The sequence below is a fragment of the Gadus chalcogrammus genome, chromosome 9 (assembly GCF_026213295.1).
Source record: "Gadus chalcogrammus isolate NIFS_2021 chromosome 9, NIFS_Gcha_1.0, whole genome shotgun sequence".
NCBI lineage: Eukaryota > Metazoa > Chordata > Actinopteri > Gadiformes > Gadidae > Gadus > Gadus chalcogrammus.
In genome coordinates, this window is record NC_079420.1 from 14,748,881 (window position 1) to 14,766,629 (window position 17,749).

At 46.2% G+C, this 17,749-nt stretch overlaps 1 protein-coding gene across 1 annotated transcript in view; it reads right to left on the reverse strand.

Moving 5' to 3' along the window:
• The window catches only part of LOC130389154 (chromatin remodeling regulator CECR2), a 35,369-nt gene that overhangs the window by 7,848 nt on the left and 9,772 nt on the right, over nucleotides 1-17,749 (reverse strand). Inside the window, exons 2-13 of the mRNA XM_056598825.1 lie at nucleotides 12,648-12,742; nucleotides 10,306-10,489; nucleotides 7,633-7,760; nucleotides 6,664-6,747; nucleotides 6,072-6,130; nucleotides 5,782-5,942; nucleotides 2,917-3,006; nucleotides 2,564-2,714; nucleotides 1,783-1,912; nucleotides 1,639-1,676; nucleotides 1,435-1,526; nucleotides 1,156-1,282 (exon numbers count right to left, since the gene is read on the reverse strand). Of these exons, the coding sequence (XP_056454800.1) occupies nucleotides 1,156-1,282; nucleotides 1,435-1,526; nucleotides 1,639-1,676; nucleotides 1,783-1,912; nucleotides 2,564-2,714; nucleotides 2,917-3,006; nucleotides 5,782-5,942; nucleotides 6,072-6,130; nucleotides 6,664-6,747; nucleotides 7,633-7,760; nucleotides 10,306-10,489; nucleotides 12,648-12,742 (1,339 nt within the window). The remainder of the gene's footprint in view (nucleotides 1-1,155; nucleotides 1,283-1,434; nucleotides 1,527-1,638; nucleotides 1,677-1,782; nucleotides 1,913-2,563; nucleotides 2,715-2,916; nucleotides 3,007-5,781; nucleotides 5,943-6,071; nucleotides 6,131-6,663; nucleotides 6,748-7,632; nucleotides 7,761-10,305; nucleotides 10,490-12,647; nucleotides 12,743-17,749) is intronic.

Below are 17,749 nucleotides of genomic sequence, written 5' to 3' on the forward strand. Positions count from 1 at the left end.
CCGCGCTTGTGAGCATGGTTACCCTAAATGACCAAGGTAGTATACCAAGTGTCCCAGAAGCGTTACCCTCTCTCAGACACGGATATGAACGACACACACAGACTTCTTCTCTGATTACAGTCTCATTTGAGTATCAGTGACAAAATGGCATTGCAAACTATTTGGACAATCAACTAATACGTATAAAAGAAAAAGAAAAATTGGGTTCACTGTCCCTCGACATTAAGAATCAAAATCCTACTTACTAAGATATGACCTATCATTTTACATAAATAACATAACATAAATAACGTGTTTATAGAATTTATAAATCGATCAAGGAGCCTCATTAATTCACACTTGGATGCTGTCGGAGACGATGACACCATTTTGGAAGTACACAAAACATGCCACTACAGGCCACCATTGTGTCTCCTACATCTTTTGAAAGGGAGGGGTGAGGAGGGGGTACTCAGTTGGTTGACCTCTGCAACCTCAGCGCTAGATGCCCCTCAAACCCACACTTGCACCTTTAATATTTGCTGTTCTTATGAAGTCACCGAGGTGTGGCATGTGACCGCATTAGCCAGGAAAAACACTTCCAGTCACAAACATTCTCTCACCAGCTCATTTCCTCACACTCCACACCACTGATCGATCAGCATGACACACACACACACACACACACACACACACACACACAGGGGCCGTTGCTGCTGACCAGGTCAAAGGGCGTCAGTTGACCCCCTAGGCTCCTTCAGCCCCCTCTGGAAAAGATTCCCCCACCTCTCCCCCCCCCCATCCTCCTCCTCCTCCTCCTCTTCCCCTGGGGAGAGCATTGAGTCGGATGGATGGCTCCAGACAGGGGGCTTAGGGCTGGAATGTCTCTCTGGCACTGCAGGGCCGGAGCCAGCCCCCCCCCACACCCCCCTCTGAGCAGTGGAGCACAGCTCAATCACTCCCCATTAATCACTGTCAAGACTGCCCTGCCTGGCCATCAACACACACACACACACACACACACACACACACACACACACACACACACACACACACACACACACACACACACACTTTTAGTACATAAGATCTACATCCTCATAGGTTAGAAAACAACATCCTCTTTTTTTCCCCCACGAAGGACGTGAGGAAGGCTGCAGTTCCAATCGCTCTCACCGCTGTCTTCCCCGTTGTACTCCATGCAGTTTTGAAACATAAGTTTCACGTCAGTTACAAACTCTTCCTTTGCGATGTAGTCGCCTTCGTTCAGCTTCCTCTCGATGGTGGACAGATCCATGGGAGTCTAAATGACAAAGTAGCACAATTACCAAACTACAATAGGACCTAATCCCTTCTGAAGCGATGGAAGAGCATGCCAGAGGTTTCTGAAGTCAAAACAAACATGAGAGCCTGCTGCTGCTGTGGGGCTGGTCTGTACTAGACGGCCTCTAGTACCTGAATGAGCTCATGGTAGTTGGGGGCGTAGGAGTCGTCCACAGGCTCCATGAAGGGCCAGGAGTCTTTATGCGCTTTGAGGGTCTCCAACACTGGAGAGAACAAACCAGGTACGACTTCAGAGAGCATACCATGCAGAAAGATATCAACAGCCGTCTTGTTATTGGCCTGGTGCAACAGCTACAAAAATAACCCATATCTTACCTTTGTAAAGCGCAGTGTAGTCATCGTCGATTTCATAACTGAAAATTGGACACGCATCAAATGTTACCAGCCATTTCAGAGCAGAGGAAACAATGCGTTTTAGAAACATGCCCTGAAGAGGCTGAAATGAAAGGGGCTCCTTACAACTCCTTGGTCTTGCGCGACCTGCGGATGGGCGAGTGAGGGTCCAGATTCATCAGCTCTGGGGGCAGATCTTTACCCTGAGAGAGCAACCAGGCCTTCTCTTCCCGCAGCTTTCTTCGTTTGGCTCGTTCTGCAAACAAAACGGTATTGGATCAAACATTAAAATCTAAAACGCATTGTCGCTTTTGAACAGCATCCATTTGGAACCCCTGGGTTCTGAGCAGAGCCATTACCAACCAGGCCCACACCACTTCAACATAGACTATTTATCAGCCAGCCATCTTCCATCAGGATCAGTTGATCAAAAGGCCAGTACAGGGAGAGCACTATATATATGCACGCACACCCACACACACTTTATCTTTAACATGAAAGGCAGAGAGGGCTGCCGGTCCCCTGCTGTGTGGATTAAAGGCGTTTCAAGGAGTATTCCACATCGGCAATCCACACAGAGAGCAGGTCCTGCTGTTCATCTAGAACGCATTAATGAGGCTCCTCTGAAGCACCATCAGCAGTTCATTAACCCTGGCAGATGACATCAGAGGGAAGGAGAAGAGATACTGTGCTTAAAAGGCCCCTGCTAACACTGCCCCTCTCAGTCCGGGCGCCCCTCATATAAATCACCCGGCCAGAGGCGCCGCCCCCCCAACAGGCATACAGTGAGGACCCATGGATACGGAGGGCCCACTCCAAAGGTTCTGTTCTTGATCCCACTGCAAAGGTCATCTGGGTCGGTGTACCCGTCATAGAGGTGTAGATCTGTCTTTGGCGCCACCGTTACCTTCCACGGCCTTGACCTTCTCCATCTCCTCCCTCTGCCTCTCCTCCTGCAGGAAGCGCTCGTCCTCCCGTCGCTGCTCCGCCAACAGGAGCTGCCGGTCCAAATCCCCGTCCTTCCTTTTGTCCACCTCGGGCATGGCTGGCAGGTCGTCCTGAAGGCAGACATGCAGGAAACATTACATCCAAAGGCCCATCCTGCCACCCAGTGTTAGGTTAGGTTACTACACACATAAGATATTTAATTGAATGATTGAAGGTTACTGTTTATTAGAATTAGAAAAAAAACATCATGGTTCACATAGTTCCTGCGTCGACGCCCTCAATGAGGTCAAAGTGCATTTTTGTGAGACGCACCTCTTCCTCTTGGTGGATCCGTTTCTCGGAGTGGCGCCCGGATGCGCGGATTGGTGAGGGCTCCAGAAGCTTCTGCTTCTGCTCCTTTTCCTGTAGATCAACACAGAACAGCAGAGAAGCTGAGCCTGGCTACCATAGAGGTGACAGAGTCTACACCCAGAGAGATGGCCTTCCCTGCCAGTCTACCTGGGCAACCTGCACATGCCGAGATGCCTTCATCTCTGAATGTTTGAAGGAGTAATTCTAATGCGGTAATACAAACATGTGTAAGCCAGCATGTCAGATGGCATTCAGAATTCATCAGACCCTCCAGAAAAACGTGATTATGCGATCGCATAATTCAACGCATAATCAGCCAGTCTGCAGATTCATTTTTTCAAATATGCCGCACTTTCACCGCATAAATTGCAGATTTCCGCACAAAATATGCGGGGCTTGCATGATTTCATAATCCCTGCATTTTCGTTGCAAAAAAGTCACATATATCTTAGCAGAAAGTTGAAAAATGTTGCGTTTACTTCACACAAGAGCAGCCATTTCCCCCTGTTGCCATGGGAACGTTATGAAGTGACGTAATTAAGCGACGTGAACGTCTTTGAAAAGCTGCATTTTTCGCAAGTTCCCGCATTTTTATCGGAAGTTCCCGCAATTTTTGCAAGTTCCTGCAATTTCTTCGCATAAAATTGCATAAATTTGCCGCATATTTCATCGCATTTTTTTAAGAAAACGTGCTGTATAATCAAGGATTTTTGGCCGCAACAATCACAAAAAAACGCTGCGTTTTTCTGGGGGGACTGATTCATGCTTGTACGGTGAGGACATAGCATATAGGAGGCAGAGAGAGCGAGAGAGCCGCCCACCAGGGAGTTTAAGTAGATCTCTTTAAAGGCTTTCTATATCAGGGTCTGGCCTCCGCGGCTCATGTCAGGGTGCATCAGTGAGAGCAAATCTGTCAGCCAGACGCTGCCGGCAGCACAGGGACGTGTCAGAGCCAGGCCCCTGGCTGCCACAGAAAAACTACTGCTGGTCTGGAGTGAGGACCAGAGTGAGTGGAGAGTGAGACAAAAGGGACGATGACTCTGATGGCCTGTCACCGCAAAACGGGCCAGCTGAGCTACAGTAACCTCGCACCAGCCTCCTCCATACCGCCACAGCACACCCTATTTCAGCTTAGTCTTAACATGTCCTGGGGTCCCTTGCGCTGTGCATTATCAATCCAAGCCTCCCCCACACGTGCGATCACACACACACACACACACACACACACAATTACCCCTGCCCCCGCACACAAGATGGAGTGCCTCTGCTGTCGCCACTTAAGAGGTCGGGGAGAATCCTGCAGCACAGCCAGGCCGTCAATCAAGAGGCACCGTCCTGCCTCAAGGTGAGGAGACCTCCTCCGACCGTGGGTGACAGCAGCCTGAGACACGCACACAGATGCGCACGTCCTCAGATGCACACGAGGCCAACGCCCGCACCCCAAAAGGGTGCGGGTGTTGGCCTCGTGTGCATCTGAGGGCGTGCGCATCGGCGTGCGTGTCTGCGCATACTGATTCTGATTTTGTTCCTCCAATTATTGCACGAGCCCGGGAATAGTCCCCGGAAATCCCCAGTGGGTTTAAGAGGCGCTGCGTTCAGCAGACTGCTTCTCTGAAGGTTGTTCGGTGGTAATCTGGGAGTGGGAAGCGCTACAGCGGAGCTACGCGACCATGAAGGACAAGAACACATTTGTCCAGGGACAATAAGGGAGTGACCCCTGTGCCGACACCTATCTGCAGAGCTCGGCTCCCTACACAACCGCTCGAGTTCAATGGTTTCCATAGCAACGCAACAAAAGGGCTGGCTATAAATGAGCAGAGGGTAATGCAAGTCCACAAACCTTATGTTAAAACATTGAACCTGAACAGTGGTAAAACACATTAAATGACAGCAGACTTATTATTTCCCATGAAGGAAATAGAAAAGGTAATGGAGCAGTGACGAGTTCCATTTCTATAAATATCAAAAATATGATGGAAAACTAAGCCAGAAGAGAGAGTAACTCCCAGGAGAATAATTCCAGTTCCCATAATAACCAGTTGGTGTCCTACAGGCCTGACAGGTGGGCTTCAGCAGATCACTTCCGAGCCAGTGAAAGACACGCTGTGCACTGGTCTACTCCACCTCCAGTCAGGATCTGGCTCAAGGCCTTGAACCCGATCCAAATTTCATCAAGGACAAGCACATGCTTCTCTTCCTGCTCCCTGACTCACAGCGGTAAGTCAAGAATTCCCGAAAGAACTCCCTCCTTCCTGATAGTCTTCAAAGCCTGGACTGTCTGAACCTGAGTTTGTTGTGACTCAACAGCAACCAGGCTTTTGGAACCAAGTAATACAGAGAATGACTTAGAACATGATTGCAGTGGCCTCTCTCCCAAACTAGCTCTCTAAACTCCTATTTGTAACATGAACGGTGTTGGGAATGTTACTTAAAAAAAGTGATTAGTTAAAGTTACTCACTACTTGTTCCAAAAAGTAACTCCTCACTAGCAGTTTGTGTTTGGAGCCAGGGGTGCGTTAGGATTACGCAATTCATTCAATCGATTCATAGCAACGCACTGCATTTAACGTACAGTAAAGGCAATGGCGTTGTAACGACGGAAACAGTAATTAGTTAGATTACCCCATTACTGAAAAAATTACGGCGTTAACGCCGTTCTTTTAAACAGCACTGAACATGACCCTACTTTAATCAAGTAAAGAGCATTTATACACATTTTTCTCAAAATGTAACGACAAGAACACTGGAGAGAGAGAGAGTGGGAGATAGAGCGAGGGAAACAGACGGCTGCGACGAGGACCAATGGCGGCGCGCGGCAGGACCGACCTTGTGCTCAATCATGCTGCTGATCTCTGGCAGGAAGTTCTGGCTGATGATGCGGTGGAGATGGCGGTCCTGCGGGGAGGTTTTGTCCTTGATGCTCTCCGCAAGACTGACCCACTGAGGCTCCGTGTCGCACACCAGGGACCAGCAGCCTCTCTGGCGGTCTGGGGGGAGGAGAGACAGACTCAGGTCCAAGGTGACCGCCTCCCCGGCCCTGCACTACTGACACCGAGTGGAATGTTGGACGGCTCCCATTTGAAAACGGGGCCTTGTCTGGCGGTTAAGACTCCTACCTGTGCCAGGGGGGGGGCTGTCCAGGGCGGTGTCAGTCTGAACCTCGCTCTCCGCCTCACTGTAACACAAACATCAATGTGATGAGGACGATCTCTTCAGCTTCACTTCTTTGTAAGGGAGAGATTTGTATTTATTTATTTAGTTAGTCTTATCATGTAACTTTTTTACTAAGACAGTAAGACAATGGATTGCCTCTTGTAATAGTTATTTGTTCCATTTCCAAATTGTCAAAACACAAAGAAGAAAAAGAATAATACAATTAACAATTAACCTAATCTTCAGGCAATGTATATGATGCTGTATGGGACTATAAGTAAACTGAATGTGTACACCCCTACAACTACCAATTATCCTGCTTAACTAAATAATGCATTTGATAAGATGTATTGTATGTTCCAGAAGGCTGATTCAAGGCTGTCCTGGTTCCAGGGTGGATTAAAGTCTCTGCTGAAAGACCAACTATAAATCCTCCTATAAATCCTCCATTGGAGAAAACGAGATACAGAGAGCTACAATTGGAAGAACGAGGCAAAATGACGACGGAAATGCAAAAGGAAAGTCTGAGTTGAGACAAACTTTCACTAGTGTCACCTCAGCTGGAGGTCTTCCACCCTCTTCTTCGGGGGCCGCCCCCTCTTCTTCTTCTTCTCCGGTGGATTCCCTTCAGGCGGTTCACTGTAGAGCACCGATGGGAATGGAGGTGAATATCACAGGCTCTTTTACAGAGCAGAACACCAACAAATCAACCTCTAATGGCCTTGTTAAAACTTGTGTCAGGGGGGACACAATGCAAACACCCCCCCCCCACCCTCCCTGACACAAGGTCACCAAGTAGGAAACATTGCAGCCCTGTCACAAAACGGTACTGTAGAATCAAGTACAGCATATCTGGTAGCAATAATCGAATAAACACACAGTACTCGACAGTACTTGATTAACAAGGAATGTAATTAACTATTATCGCTTATCAGATTATCGCTGCCTGTATGCTTTTAATTGTCGTTTCTACTTTACTATTACATGCTTTTATTTCGGTACTCCCGGACCATAAGTCCACGAGCAGACGATAACATGTGACGGTCAGAGATCAATAACGCTCCGCGATTGTAAGGATTTCCCTGTATGTGTTAAGCACCTGGCTAGAATTGGAACAAGGTATGTTGTAAAAATATGTTTTATGTGGAGTTATGTGTGTTTAGCGGACTTAATGTAAGATTGTTTATTCTCCAGGCTAATATTTATGTTGCTGTTCATACTAACTTTAGCTTCTGTAGAGTGTATGTACTATGCGGTGATGGTAAGCTTAAGTACGGTTTCGATTTTCGCTTCTAAGAGCTCTTTTTTTGTTTCTAAGAGCTCATTTCGTTTATTTGTCTGTCCTGAGCTCTCACGGTGTTCCAGAAAGGAAAGGACTAATGTACCAAAATAAGGAACGAACGGCTGTACATTAATTAACTCTTTGGAAACATCAGTACGCTTCACCATTGTCTGGCAAGGTTTGCTACAAGGAAGTATAATGAATGGGCGGTTGAATAGAGTTTACACACACACACAGTTTACCTGAGCGGCTCTGCTTTCCATCTGACGGGCTCCTCTTTGTACATGCGCGTGCCATAGAAGTACCAGTAGAGGGCCCCGCTCCCATCCTGCCCCAGGGGTTCCACCCGCAGGCTGTCAGCGTCCAGGCCCTGGAGGAGGGGAGAGGAGGGATCAACACCCAGGGCTACGGGATGCACCTCACCTGACGACACGAGCCGCCATCCGTCCCAATCAAGCACCAAATAATAACTACAGAGGCGTCATTACTGGTACCAAGGAGGGCTGGATACAAAGGCCCAATCCCATTTCTACCCCTTACCCCTTGTTTTGAAGGGGTATGGGGAAGGGGTAAGGGGTAGAAATGGGATTGGGCCAAAGAGTGTTTTGTGGCCAGTTTGTCATCTTGAACGATTGCAATATCCGCCACACACACACACACACACACACACACACACACACACACACACACACACACACACACACACACACACACACACACACACACACACACACACACACACACACACACACACACACACACACACACACCTATTTATCGGATTGGGCAAGTGGGATTTCTTAATGTTGCGTGTCAAGTTACTATGCTGCTGTTATGTAATGAATTAAACAAGAAGTTAGCGTAGTCATTAACCTCCTACCTGCAACATAATAATGGATGAAGGTTCTGCATGCCCCCAGCATCTAGGTTACATAAGAACCACTATCTGTGTTGATGTGATAAACACTCGGAGACTTTGAACTTTACAACCCTTCCCTCAGTGAACTCCACAGTGAATAGCCTTTTCAAATGGCCTTTTATCAGTGTCTCTATGACCCCTACTATCACAAATAGGAAGGACATGAATTGTTCGTATACTATGCGTTGAATGAGTAAATTCAACGCAATTTCCAGGACATAAAGCATGCATACAATGTTAGAGATGCCCCGATCAGGTCTTTTTAGGCCGATCCCGTCCAGCGATCTTTTAGATGTGTGATCAGTCGATCAAATACAAAGGACCAATTTTCTTTTAATAGTGAAATATATATTAATAGAATAATTTATTATGTAAGGGTTCTTAGTTAGTCAGCAATATATGAGAGCACTACAGAGTTTAGTTTGGACTAGTTGAGATTGGAACCACACAGAGCACTATGGAGTTTAGTTTGGACTAGATAAGAGTCGAACCACACAGAGCACTATGGAGTTTAGTTTGGACTAGATAAGAGTCGAACCACACATAGCACTACAGAGTTTAGTTTGCCCTAGTTAGGAGCTGTTTTCTAGAGATTTAAATGTAAAGGAGCGTTAAATAATTGTAAGGCCAACACACTCTTACTTGCACACTAAGGAAAGGAGCTAAAAAGGATAGTAACATAGCTTTTATTGATAATACACGCCCAACATTGATTTAATCCAACATATGATCAAATGTAAGTGTATCACCTGTGATACACTAGGCACGCATCAATATTCACAGAAAAGGACAGCTACCCGGAAGAAGCAAATTCTGTCACTAGGCTGTGCTAACAAATGATGACTGACAGTTCCTTGGTTATGATTGTAAGGGTTTATAGAATTAATAGTGTAACCGAAAATACTGCGTTTCTGGATTGTTTATAAAGATGGTGCGATTGGAAACGTTTGCATGTAAGCTACGCAGGAGATGCCTATATCTGTAGTAGGGCTTTGACTCCGAACTTCGATATTCAAATATAATTAGAATATCAAAAAATAAATCAAAATTCGAATGAATATCAAGCAGCCCTTAATATTCAAACCGGTTATGGGCAGGCCAAGAGGGAGAGACGTCGGAGAACCCGACGCAGTTTATTCATAATATTGTAATGACCATGGAAGAGGCAGTGAATGAAGTATTGATTAGACAGCGATTTATTAGAAACCTAATAAACCGTTGGAACACGCAAGATCGGTAACCATAGCAACGCGGTAAACAAACCTTGCGAAGCTCAATCCAGGTCAAAATATTATTAATAAATATTCTAATACATTCAAATATTAATATTAATAAACAAACAAACTTCGAATATGATTTTTGGGCAAAAGTAAAATCCCTAATCTGTAGCCAATGCTTAAGATTGTAGGAACTACGTTGAAATGAAAGAACTATGACTGCAAGTTAGTTTCACATAAAGCAGAGAAGGTGAGCGAGGCAGTCTTGACGTATCAGGTTATAGGTAATTTAGTAGTTATAGCTAACATGGGGATGCGTGAATAACGAAATGTCTAGGTTTACTGCTATTATATTTACTGCTAAACCTATATAAATAAAAAAACACAACTAAAAACATAGGGAGAGTTAAGCACCGCGTGATGCAGGCAGGTTAAGGCATCCTATCAACAAAAATCCATTTCTATGGTTACACTACGACTTATGTTAAAGCAGAATAACAATACTTTCTCAGTGACTGAACCAGATAATGGCACGTCTTGTGCACAATCATTTTATGAGTCTTGGATCGGCTCCTGGAAGGGCAAATATCAAGTTGATCAGCCAATCACCGATCACGGTGTTTAGGGCGTATATCGACCGATGATGAACGGTGGCGGATAAATGGGTGCTTCACCAGTTAGTGTCAAGTCAAAGGCCCAGGTGGATCGGCATTGCTCGGATGGGTTCTGAACCAGAGTGGGGAGCTGGGGGGGGGCCTGGTGCCGGCGAGGCGTGCTACCTTCAGCAGGTCGAAGACGTCGGCGGCGTCCAGCCGGTAGTCACACAGGCGGTGCAGCAGCTCCACCTGGGTGCGGACGGGCAGCTCCTGGAAGGGGCCCTGCCGCAGGGGGTTGGGCTTGCCCTCCTCCAGCTCCCAGCGATAGTTGATGATGTCATCGAGGTAACCGCTGAAGGCCTGGGGGCTGCAAGGGAGACGGGAGCGAGAGAGATGGGCCATTAAGGGATCTGAACCTGAAATGGGGTCAAACCGCCCCACGGAACAATACGCCAGTCGACTAAATGGTGATTGGCCACTCTGAGATTCCTCGATAGTGCGTATTAAAGAACAGCCATTGGCTCAAGCTACAGCGTATTTGAGATGTTGATCGAAGAACACCATCTTAGTGTATGACTCAATGACTTCTGTGATGTATGGATTCCTCATGTTCTTCCACAGTAGTAGTGACCATTCACTCCAAAATGAAAATGTAACATGAAGAGGATCATGTTACATTCGATTATTAGGTTATCCATTGGTAAACCAGGGCCCCAGATATGTTTTTCACTCAATACCGCCTATTCATTTAAAAATGCTTTTTCTTAACCCAAGTTTCGACTTTAAACTAGCCTCTTTTCTAACACCGTGAGCAATCAAAGTATCAGCTATTGTAGGAATGTTGCACCCTATTTGAGACCCAAGTGCAGCCCTGCGTTTCGAAGGCCACAGTCATTTGCAAGCTGTTCTCCTTTCCAATGACTGGATTTTCGATCAAATGTTCTACATTTTTGCAAGATTTAATCTTTTAGTACTACATATACTGCTAGAAGGGCCTAGTGATGGGTTTCCTCTGCCTCACTACATGTGGCTAGGTAACCTTTCAGCCAGCATAGGTATGCTTAGCACTGAAATCAGAAGGGGTACTGTAGCAGGCTGTGGTTAAGCAAGCAGTGGGGGAATATTTTTTATTTAAACAGCTCAGAGAAGAAACCGATTCAAAGCTAAACGTCGGCTGCAGAAAGGGGACTGGTGGGGTGGGGTGAGCCGATAAATAAACGTCGGTTCCAGCTCAGATGAGGCTGATTAATCTGCACTTTTTTGTCTGCTCCTGCTCAGCTGAACAGGAACAAGGGCCTGAGGCAGGGGTCAGCATGCCCGCAACAGCCCAGAGAAAGAGGAAGAGGAAAAAAAAAAATGGCTTATCTTGAAAGAGCAGCGTGCACTTTTCACACAGCTGCAGGCACACCCCCTCCCTCTGTCCTCCGCTCGCACTGCCGGCTCTCCTTCTATCTCCTGCCTCTCCTTATTCTCTCCGATAGGCCCCGCGGACACTCACACCTCCCCCGGCCCCCGCTCTGCCGGAGCGTTTAGCGCGGGCGGATGAAAAGGGCAGCTCAGTGAAAGGCCTGAGCAGCCGTCCCCAGGACGCCAGCGCCTGTCCGCTCCAATAAAGCCAGTTGTCCTTCTGTTGCCGGCCGCTCCAGGTGGACGCCTGGAATGGTTCCTGCCTTTCTATTATGGCCTGACTGGCACTACTGGGCTGCTTGCTGATGATGACCAGGAATAAAAGGAGATAGAAAAAGGGGGGGGGGGGGTGTCTGGAGAAACCCGAATGTAGATCTGAATAGCAACCACCTGAACTACTGAATACCAAAGCAGATCTTTGGCCTAGCGCTTTATGAGGACGTTTTGAAAGGCGGCCGGAGCTTAATTTGACTCCTTCTAGAGCCATGCTCGCTCTGTGATGTGTCTGCAGCTGTTGTACCAAACAGTAGTTTTGGTTCCGTGTGCCTACCTTCATAATCGCAAAGAAGGATGGTGCAATAGCTTCATGCCAGCTATGGATAGGTATCATGGCATGCAAAATATATACAAAGAAATCTTCATGTATGAAATATATATGCTCTGTACACATCTCTTATTGATGTTTTACTTAAACATAGGAGGAAAACCTCATGTTACAAGTCATCAAATTCTGAACCATTTGTGATGATTCATGCATGTCAATTTCTAAACATATGAGAATTTATTTTCAAGTGTAATCAAAAAAGAAGAAAAAATAGTGACGCAAAGTGGTGTTTATGTTCACACAAAGGGAGCTGCAGATCCAAGATTAATTTCAGGACGAGGTTCAGTCTTTCCGCACACCGTCTTAGCTTCTCTGAACCTGGTAGAAAGCAAGGCCTTAATTCCCTGTCGCCCCGTCCTACACAGTGGGGAACTCTGGTCTCTCCGGCAGCCGCATCACAGAGGATGGTACATTTGTCAGCTTCTTCTTTTGATTAGGTGAGGAGTTACAACCCCACCTAGATGATATGTCAACAATGGCAACTCATTTTCCTGTAAAACATGGGGCAGCTTACGTGATGTCCTTGCGCTGGTAGCATCCCTGTAAAAGACAGGCGATGAGGTCACCCAGGAAATCAAAGTCCTGCTCCGACAGGGCTTTCTCCAGCTCCTGCAAGTCAGAGAAAGACAGTGGTCAGACAACACATAGCATAACAAAAGGACCGGAGTGAGGCCTTCAGTAGTATTAACACATTTCACAGGTGTGAACACACGTTTGAAAATGCAGTTTTATGATACAATAGGATGCGGAATTAGACAAAAATAAATAAAAAATAAAAATAATAATTAAATAGATAGAGTGGACCAATAGAGATGGAACGCTCAGGCTGTCTCACAGAGGGGAAGGGGAACATTGGTGAGGTGAAGGCAAGGAGTTCCTGTCTGTGTCAAACATTTATAACGCAAGACCCAGAAAAAGCTAACCGCTCCTAGGGGGAAGCTTAGTAGTCTTGGAAACCAAGGGGAGGTAGGCTGGCAAAGGTAGTCAGCAGGTGGGTGGAAAGGAATTTCAAAGTGTTCTGGCAAGGGTTTGCTTGTTTCGCCGCTGGCTGTTTGACTGGAGACAAGGTTCAAGTTCAGCCCACCCCTCTCCTGCCATGCATTGTGTGACAGCCATTGAGGTTTTATGAAGCGGTAATAACGGCCAGAGCAAACTCTAAAGCCCTGGGAGAACCGAGGAGAAACAGCAGGCAGCAGGAACCCTAGAGCCACATCACAGCCTCGGGCCCCTCCTGGTAACCACCCCCTGAAAAACACACCACAGGGTTTCCCAGAATGCACTTCTGTCCCCAAAGACAGCCTCAAGGCCCTAATGGGGAGGACACTGATGAGAAGGAGCAGGCGGACGAGACTGCAGACATATAAATGTTAAGTGCCCCACATCAGTACCAGAATGGACCCTTTGCCAGGATATGCTTGTCTTCTGGCAATAATTCAGCTAGAGCCCTGTAGGTTGAGAATAACCCACATAGGCGAGGTTTCTCACTCTGCACTCGCATGTACCCCCTCTGTGTGCAGACTGCAGCCCCTCTCCAGAGGATCCCCGGAGAGTTCAAAGGTCGACCTCCACTCCTCCTGGCCTCAGAGGGAGACGGAAGCCAGGAGCCAACGAGTCAGCATGATGAGAAACAGCAGAAGGGACCAAACAACCCGTTGAAAAGCAGGATACGACAAATGGTTTGGTAATGTGGTTGTAAAATAAAATAGGGGAAGAAGTGAAACAAGATGGTAAGCCTCACTAGAAGTTAAACCTGCACAATGTGACCTTGGTTAACCTGGGAAGTTTAAGAAGTGCCGATTGATTTTATCCTGTGACAAAAGAAAACGATCTAACAATGTCGAACCTGAAGTTATACAGCTTTTCACAACAAAAAGGGACGTCCAAGCAGAAAGGTTGCATCGTTGAGGAGCTAACCAGAGGAGGCAGTATGTGGCGAGAAATTACCCAACGGTTAAGTCATTACTCAAACAAGGCACAGCTCATCAAGCCCCCTAAGCACTTTTTAATGGCCAATTCAAAAAGCTATTGGTGGTCAGTCTACTTGCAGTAGCTCGTAAAACAGGTTCTAATGGCCCTTTCTGTCCCTGTCCCAGCGCAGGAAGAATTCCAAATCTCGTCGGAGGACTCTTGGGCCGGGTCAGCACTGATTTATACTAAACGAGGAACCTTCAACTAGACATAAACAAAAAAAGTCAGCGAGATACCAGCCGATACTTGAGGTGCAACAGATCTTCAAACAGATATTTTACAAACGTCCCTTTCCCAGGTCAAAGTGTACCCAGCAGCGGCTGTGGATGACCACGGATCACTGGAAGACGGCGGTGCCTATCCATTGGGGGTATTTTATGTATATGGCCATGTTACAAGTGGGTGAGATCCTGAGAGATCCTGTGTCACGCTCTCTTCCACTTCCTGGTCCCCTGTCAAGCAGCTTGTGGGCCGTCGAGGGCTCATCCATCAGAGAGGAGCCTCGCTTTGATCACGCCTGGGGCCAGGGACGGAGAGGGAGGGGAGGCAGAGGGCTGGGGCGCAAAGTGCCGGAAAACGCCGAGTGATTGGTGCAAGCGAACTGAGCCGACCAGCCCTTGGATTAACGCCACCCAGCGCCACCTTTGAAGTGCCACTCGGAGGATCAGATGGCAAAGGAAGGGGAATAAATGTGGTACATGTGCAGCTCCCTCTGAAAGCCAACCTCCCAGCAGGCCAATCCTCTGTGGGCGGGGGTTTTAACACTCGCACTGATTAAAGACGGGACACTGCAGCTGGAAATATCCTGCGTGAAGCTCCCTTAAATGAACACACATGCAACATCTGCATACAATAGAGCAGGCCGTTATGGTCACAGCTATATGAACGGGTGGATGTTATTTATGGGTAGAATACTGCTCAGACGTAAAACATCTCTCAATAATGAATACAACTTGTAAGTGAGTTTGGCAATAACCGTTTTTTAACTATCCGGCACATAATTGACAAATTAAAGTTATTTTAGCTTTTATCAACTAGGATTTGACATAGACTACATAATAAAATGCCAAGACAGTACAGAGTTACACAGACAACTTGCCTTTCCTTCGTCATAGATCAGGACTATAGTCAATGCTTCCATTAATGATCAATAGGCCTCATAAGGCCCTAGATAAGGACACTGGATAAGCAGACGGCTAGAAAGAAAACTAATGACGAGGCATGGTATTCATCCCCCAGGTAGTAAAGTGAACAAGGCTTGCAGGTTATCGTACAGGACAAAGATTAGCAGCCGAGTCAAGGCTAGTGTCGGTGTCGTTCATACAGAAGCAGCTCGTTCAACACCATGTTCAACAGCTGGGGTTTGGTTGTATGTATGTAGTGGGGCTTTTGATACATAGAAACTAAGTTTACGTTGGTTTCGAATTAAGTAAATGTAGGTGGTCTTAAATGACAAAAGATATTCCACTACACATAGGTGTTAGGGGTGTAACGATACACGTATTCGTACCGAACCGTCACGGTACTGAGGTGGACCGCGGTGCGGAAAATGTGGCGTAAATAGGGTTATTATGGCGAATGTAAAGGCTTGTTTTGCGATGTGGAATTTAAAACTTGAGGTCAGAGTTCCCCGTATAAGTATAGAACTCTTGCCCCTTCCGGTAGAGCCCATGGGATATGAATGGGTTTCAATGGAGAGAAAGTAATTATTTTCTGGTCCCAGTCTTTATATGCCCTGGATTACACGCATGTTGTTTGTGAATTTAAATGATAATTTTTCATGCAAAGAAAACAAAAAATATTGTATGCCGATGGGGAGATTGTCGGTCTTGTCCACGCCAGTCGCAGGGAGAGTGACGTCACATACGAGACATGTAGTCTCTCTCATTGTGTTTTCTCTACAGCCTCTAACTGAACAATTGCACAATAAACGGTCAAACTCTTGACATGAAAAATTATCATTTAAATCCACAAACAACATATGTGCAATCCGGGGCATAAATAAAGACTGGGACCAGAAAATAATTACTTTCTCTCCATTGAAACCCATTCATATTTTTCGATCTCATAGGTCCCATGGGCTCTACCGGAAGGGGCGTGACTTCGCCACTCTTTACTACTCCGACTCCGTAATCCGACTGCGTAACTACGGAGACCCCTCGAGCATTCGCAGTTCTCCATCAGGATGTTGGATACGCAATGCAATTCGCCACCCGATCGATCTTATATGTTGACTACAAAACATGTCAGTAATTTTGAAAAATACATTTCCAAAGCTTTTCAAATCTTATTTGATGTTTTATTGTTCCGTAATGTGCAAAGTAAACAATGTACAAAGTAAATAAGGTGCAAAGTCAAACTGGAGAAATTATTCTGGAAATGATTTTGTAGGACCAATGACAGCCCTTGCCGTCTCCGTTGCGTCGACGGATAATAAAAAATATTGGATACGCGCGTAAGCTAAGGAGAGAGTCTCCGACAGGCTTTCCAGCTACGGAGAGGGCTCTCTGTGTACAGAAAGCACTTTAACATGCACATGCATTTGAAAAGACACCATCCAGGTGTTACTATCATCGTTGCTGTGAAAAAAAAGCAAGCTGTGCAAACCCAGCTCACGACACTATTTCAGCAACCCCTATCTGGGAATTCAGAAATGCAAAAGCCATAACCAAGTCTATTGGGGTTTTCATTGCTGCTGATCTACGGCCATTCTCCGTTGTTGACAAACAAGCAAATAAAATGTTCCCCTTAACTATCAACCATACCGTCCTCCTGTACCGTACCGTGACTTTTGTGTACCATTATACCCCTAATAGGTGTGTATCCCCCCTTAAATTCCTAATTCACTCTTCAACCATATTCATCACCTCTAGGGCTGATGAAACACGTCATTCCAGCTTTGGATAATTATTTTCCGATGGTGTACTGGATAGTTCCTTAAAATGTACATAAATCTTCAAAATAAAGATCTGCGTTTCAAGTGGGGATTGCCCCTGGGTAAAGAAAACGTTTAAACAAGACTGAGCCCACAGAGGCTTTGCAGGATGGTGTTCTTCTGCACTTGACTACAAATTAAGTTAGTTATTTTTATCCTCATTCCGAACCGGTGTACGCCATTCTGAGGAAAAACGAATGTAGCCAAAAAAAACATTGCCATATTGTTATCATGTAACACTTAACACAGCCTTAAGGGAAGTCCATACCGACTATAAAGAGGTTGCGATGCCAACCATATTAACACTCTGTGACTTTCGTCCAGTAGAAAGGGTGTGGGCATCATGATAGGCCATGAGAGTACCAGTGTCAAGCTAAGGACTCAGGTGTCAGAGCGGCTTTACGCCTCAATGTCAATTGCTTACTTCTGGCCTAGAAAAACAGATGCCTACAGCAAGACAAGACAACATGAGGACTCCGAAGAGCAATACACAACAGATGTACTCCCCAGAGACTTCTTGGAACAACCTCCATTTTTATAAAACAGACTTTTCTGATTGTATATCCTACGGTATAAGACAACCATTATGGGTCCCTCGAGTGCCCAGCAGCCCAACACCATTTGGAGCAATAAAATCTGTGCAAAACCCCGTTCAGGGACCCCAAGGGATGGAGGTGACAATATCATACTGCAAATGCCTTTCCAGAGTATAT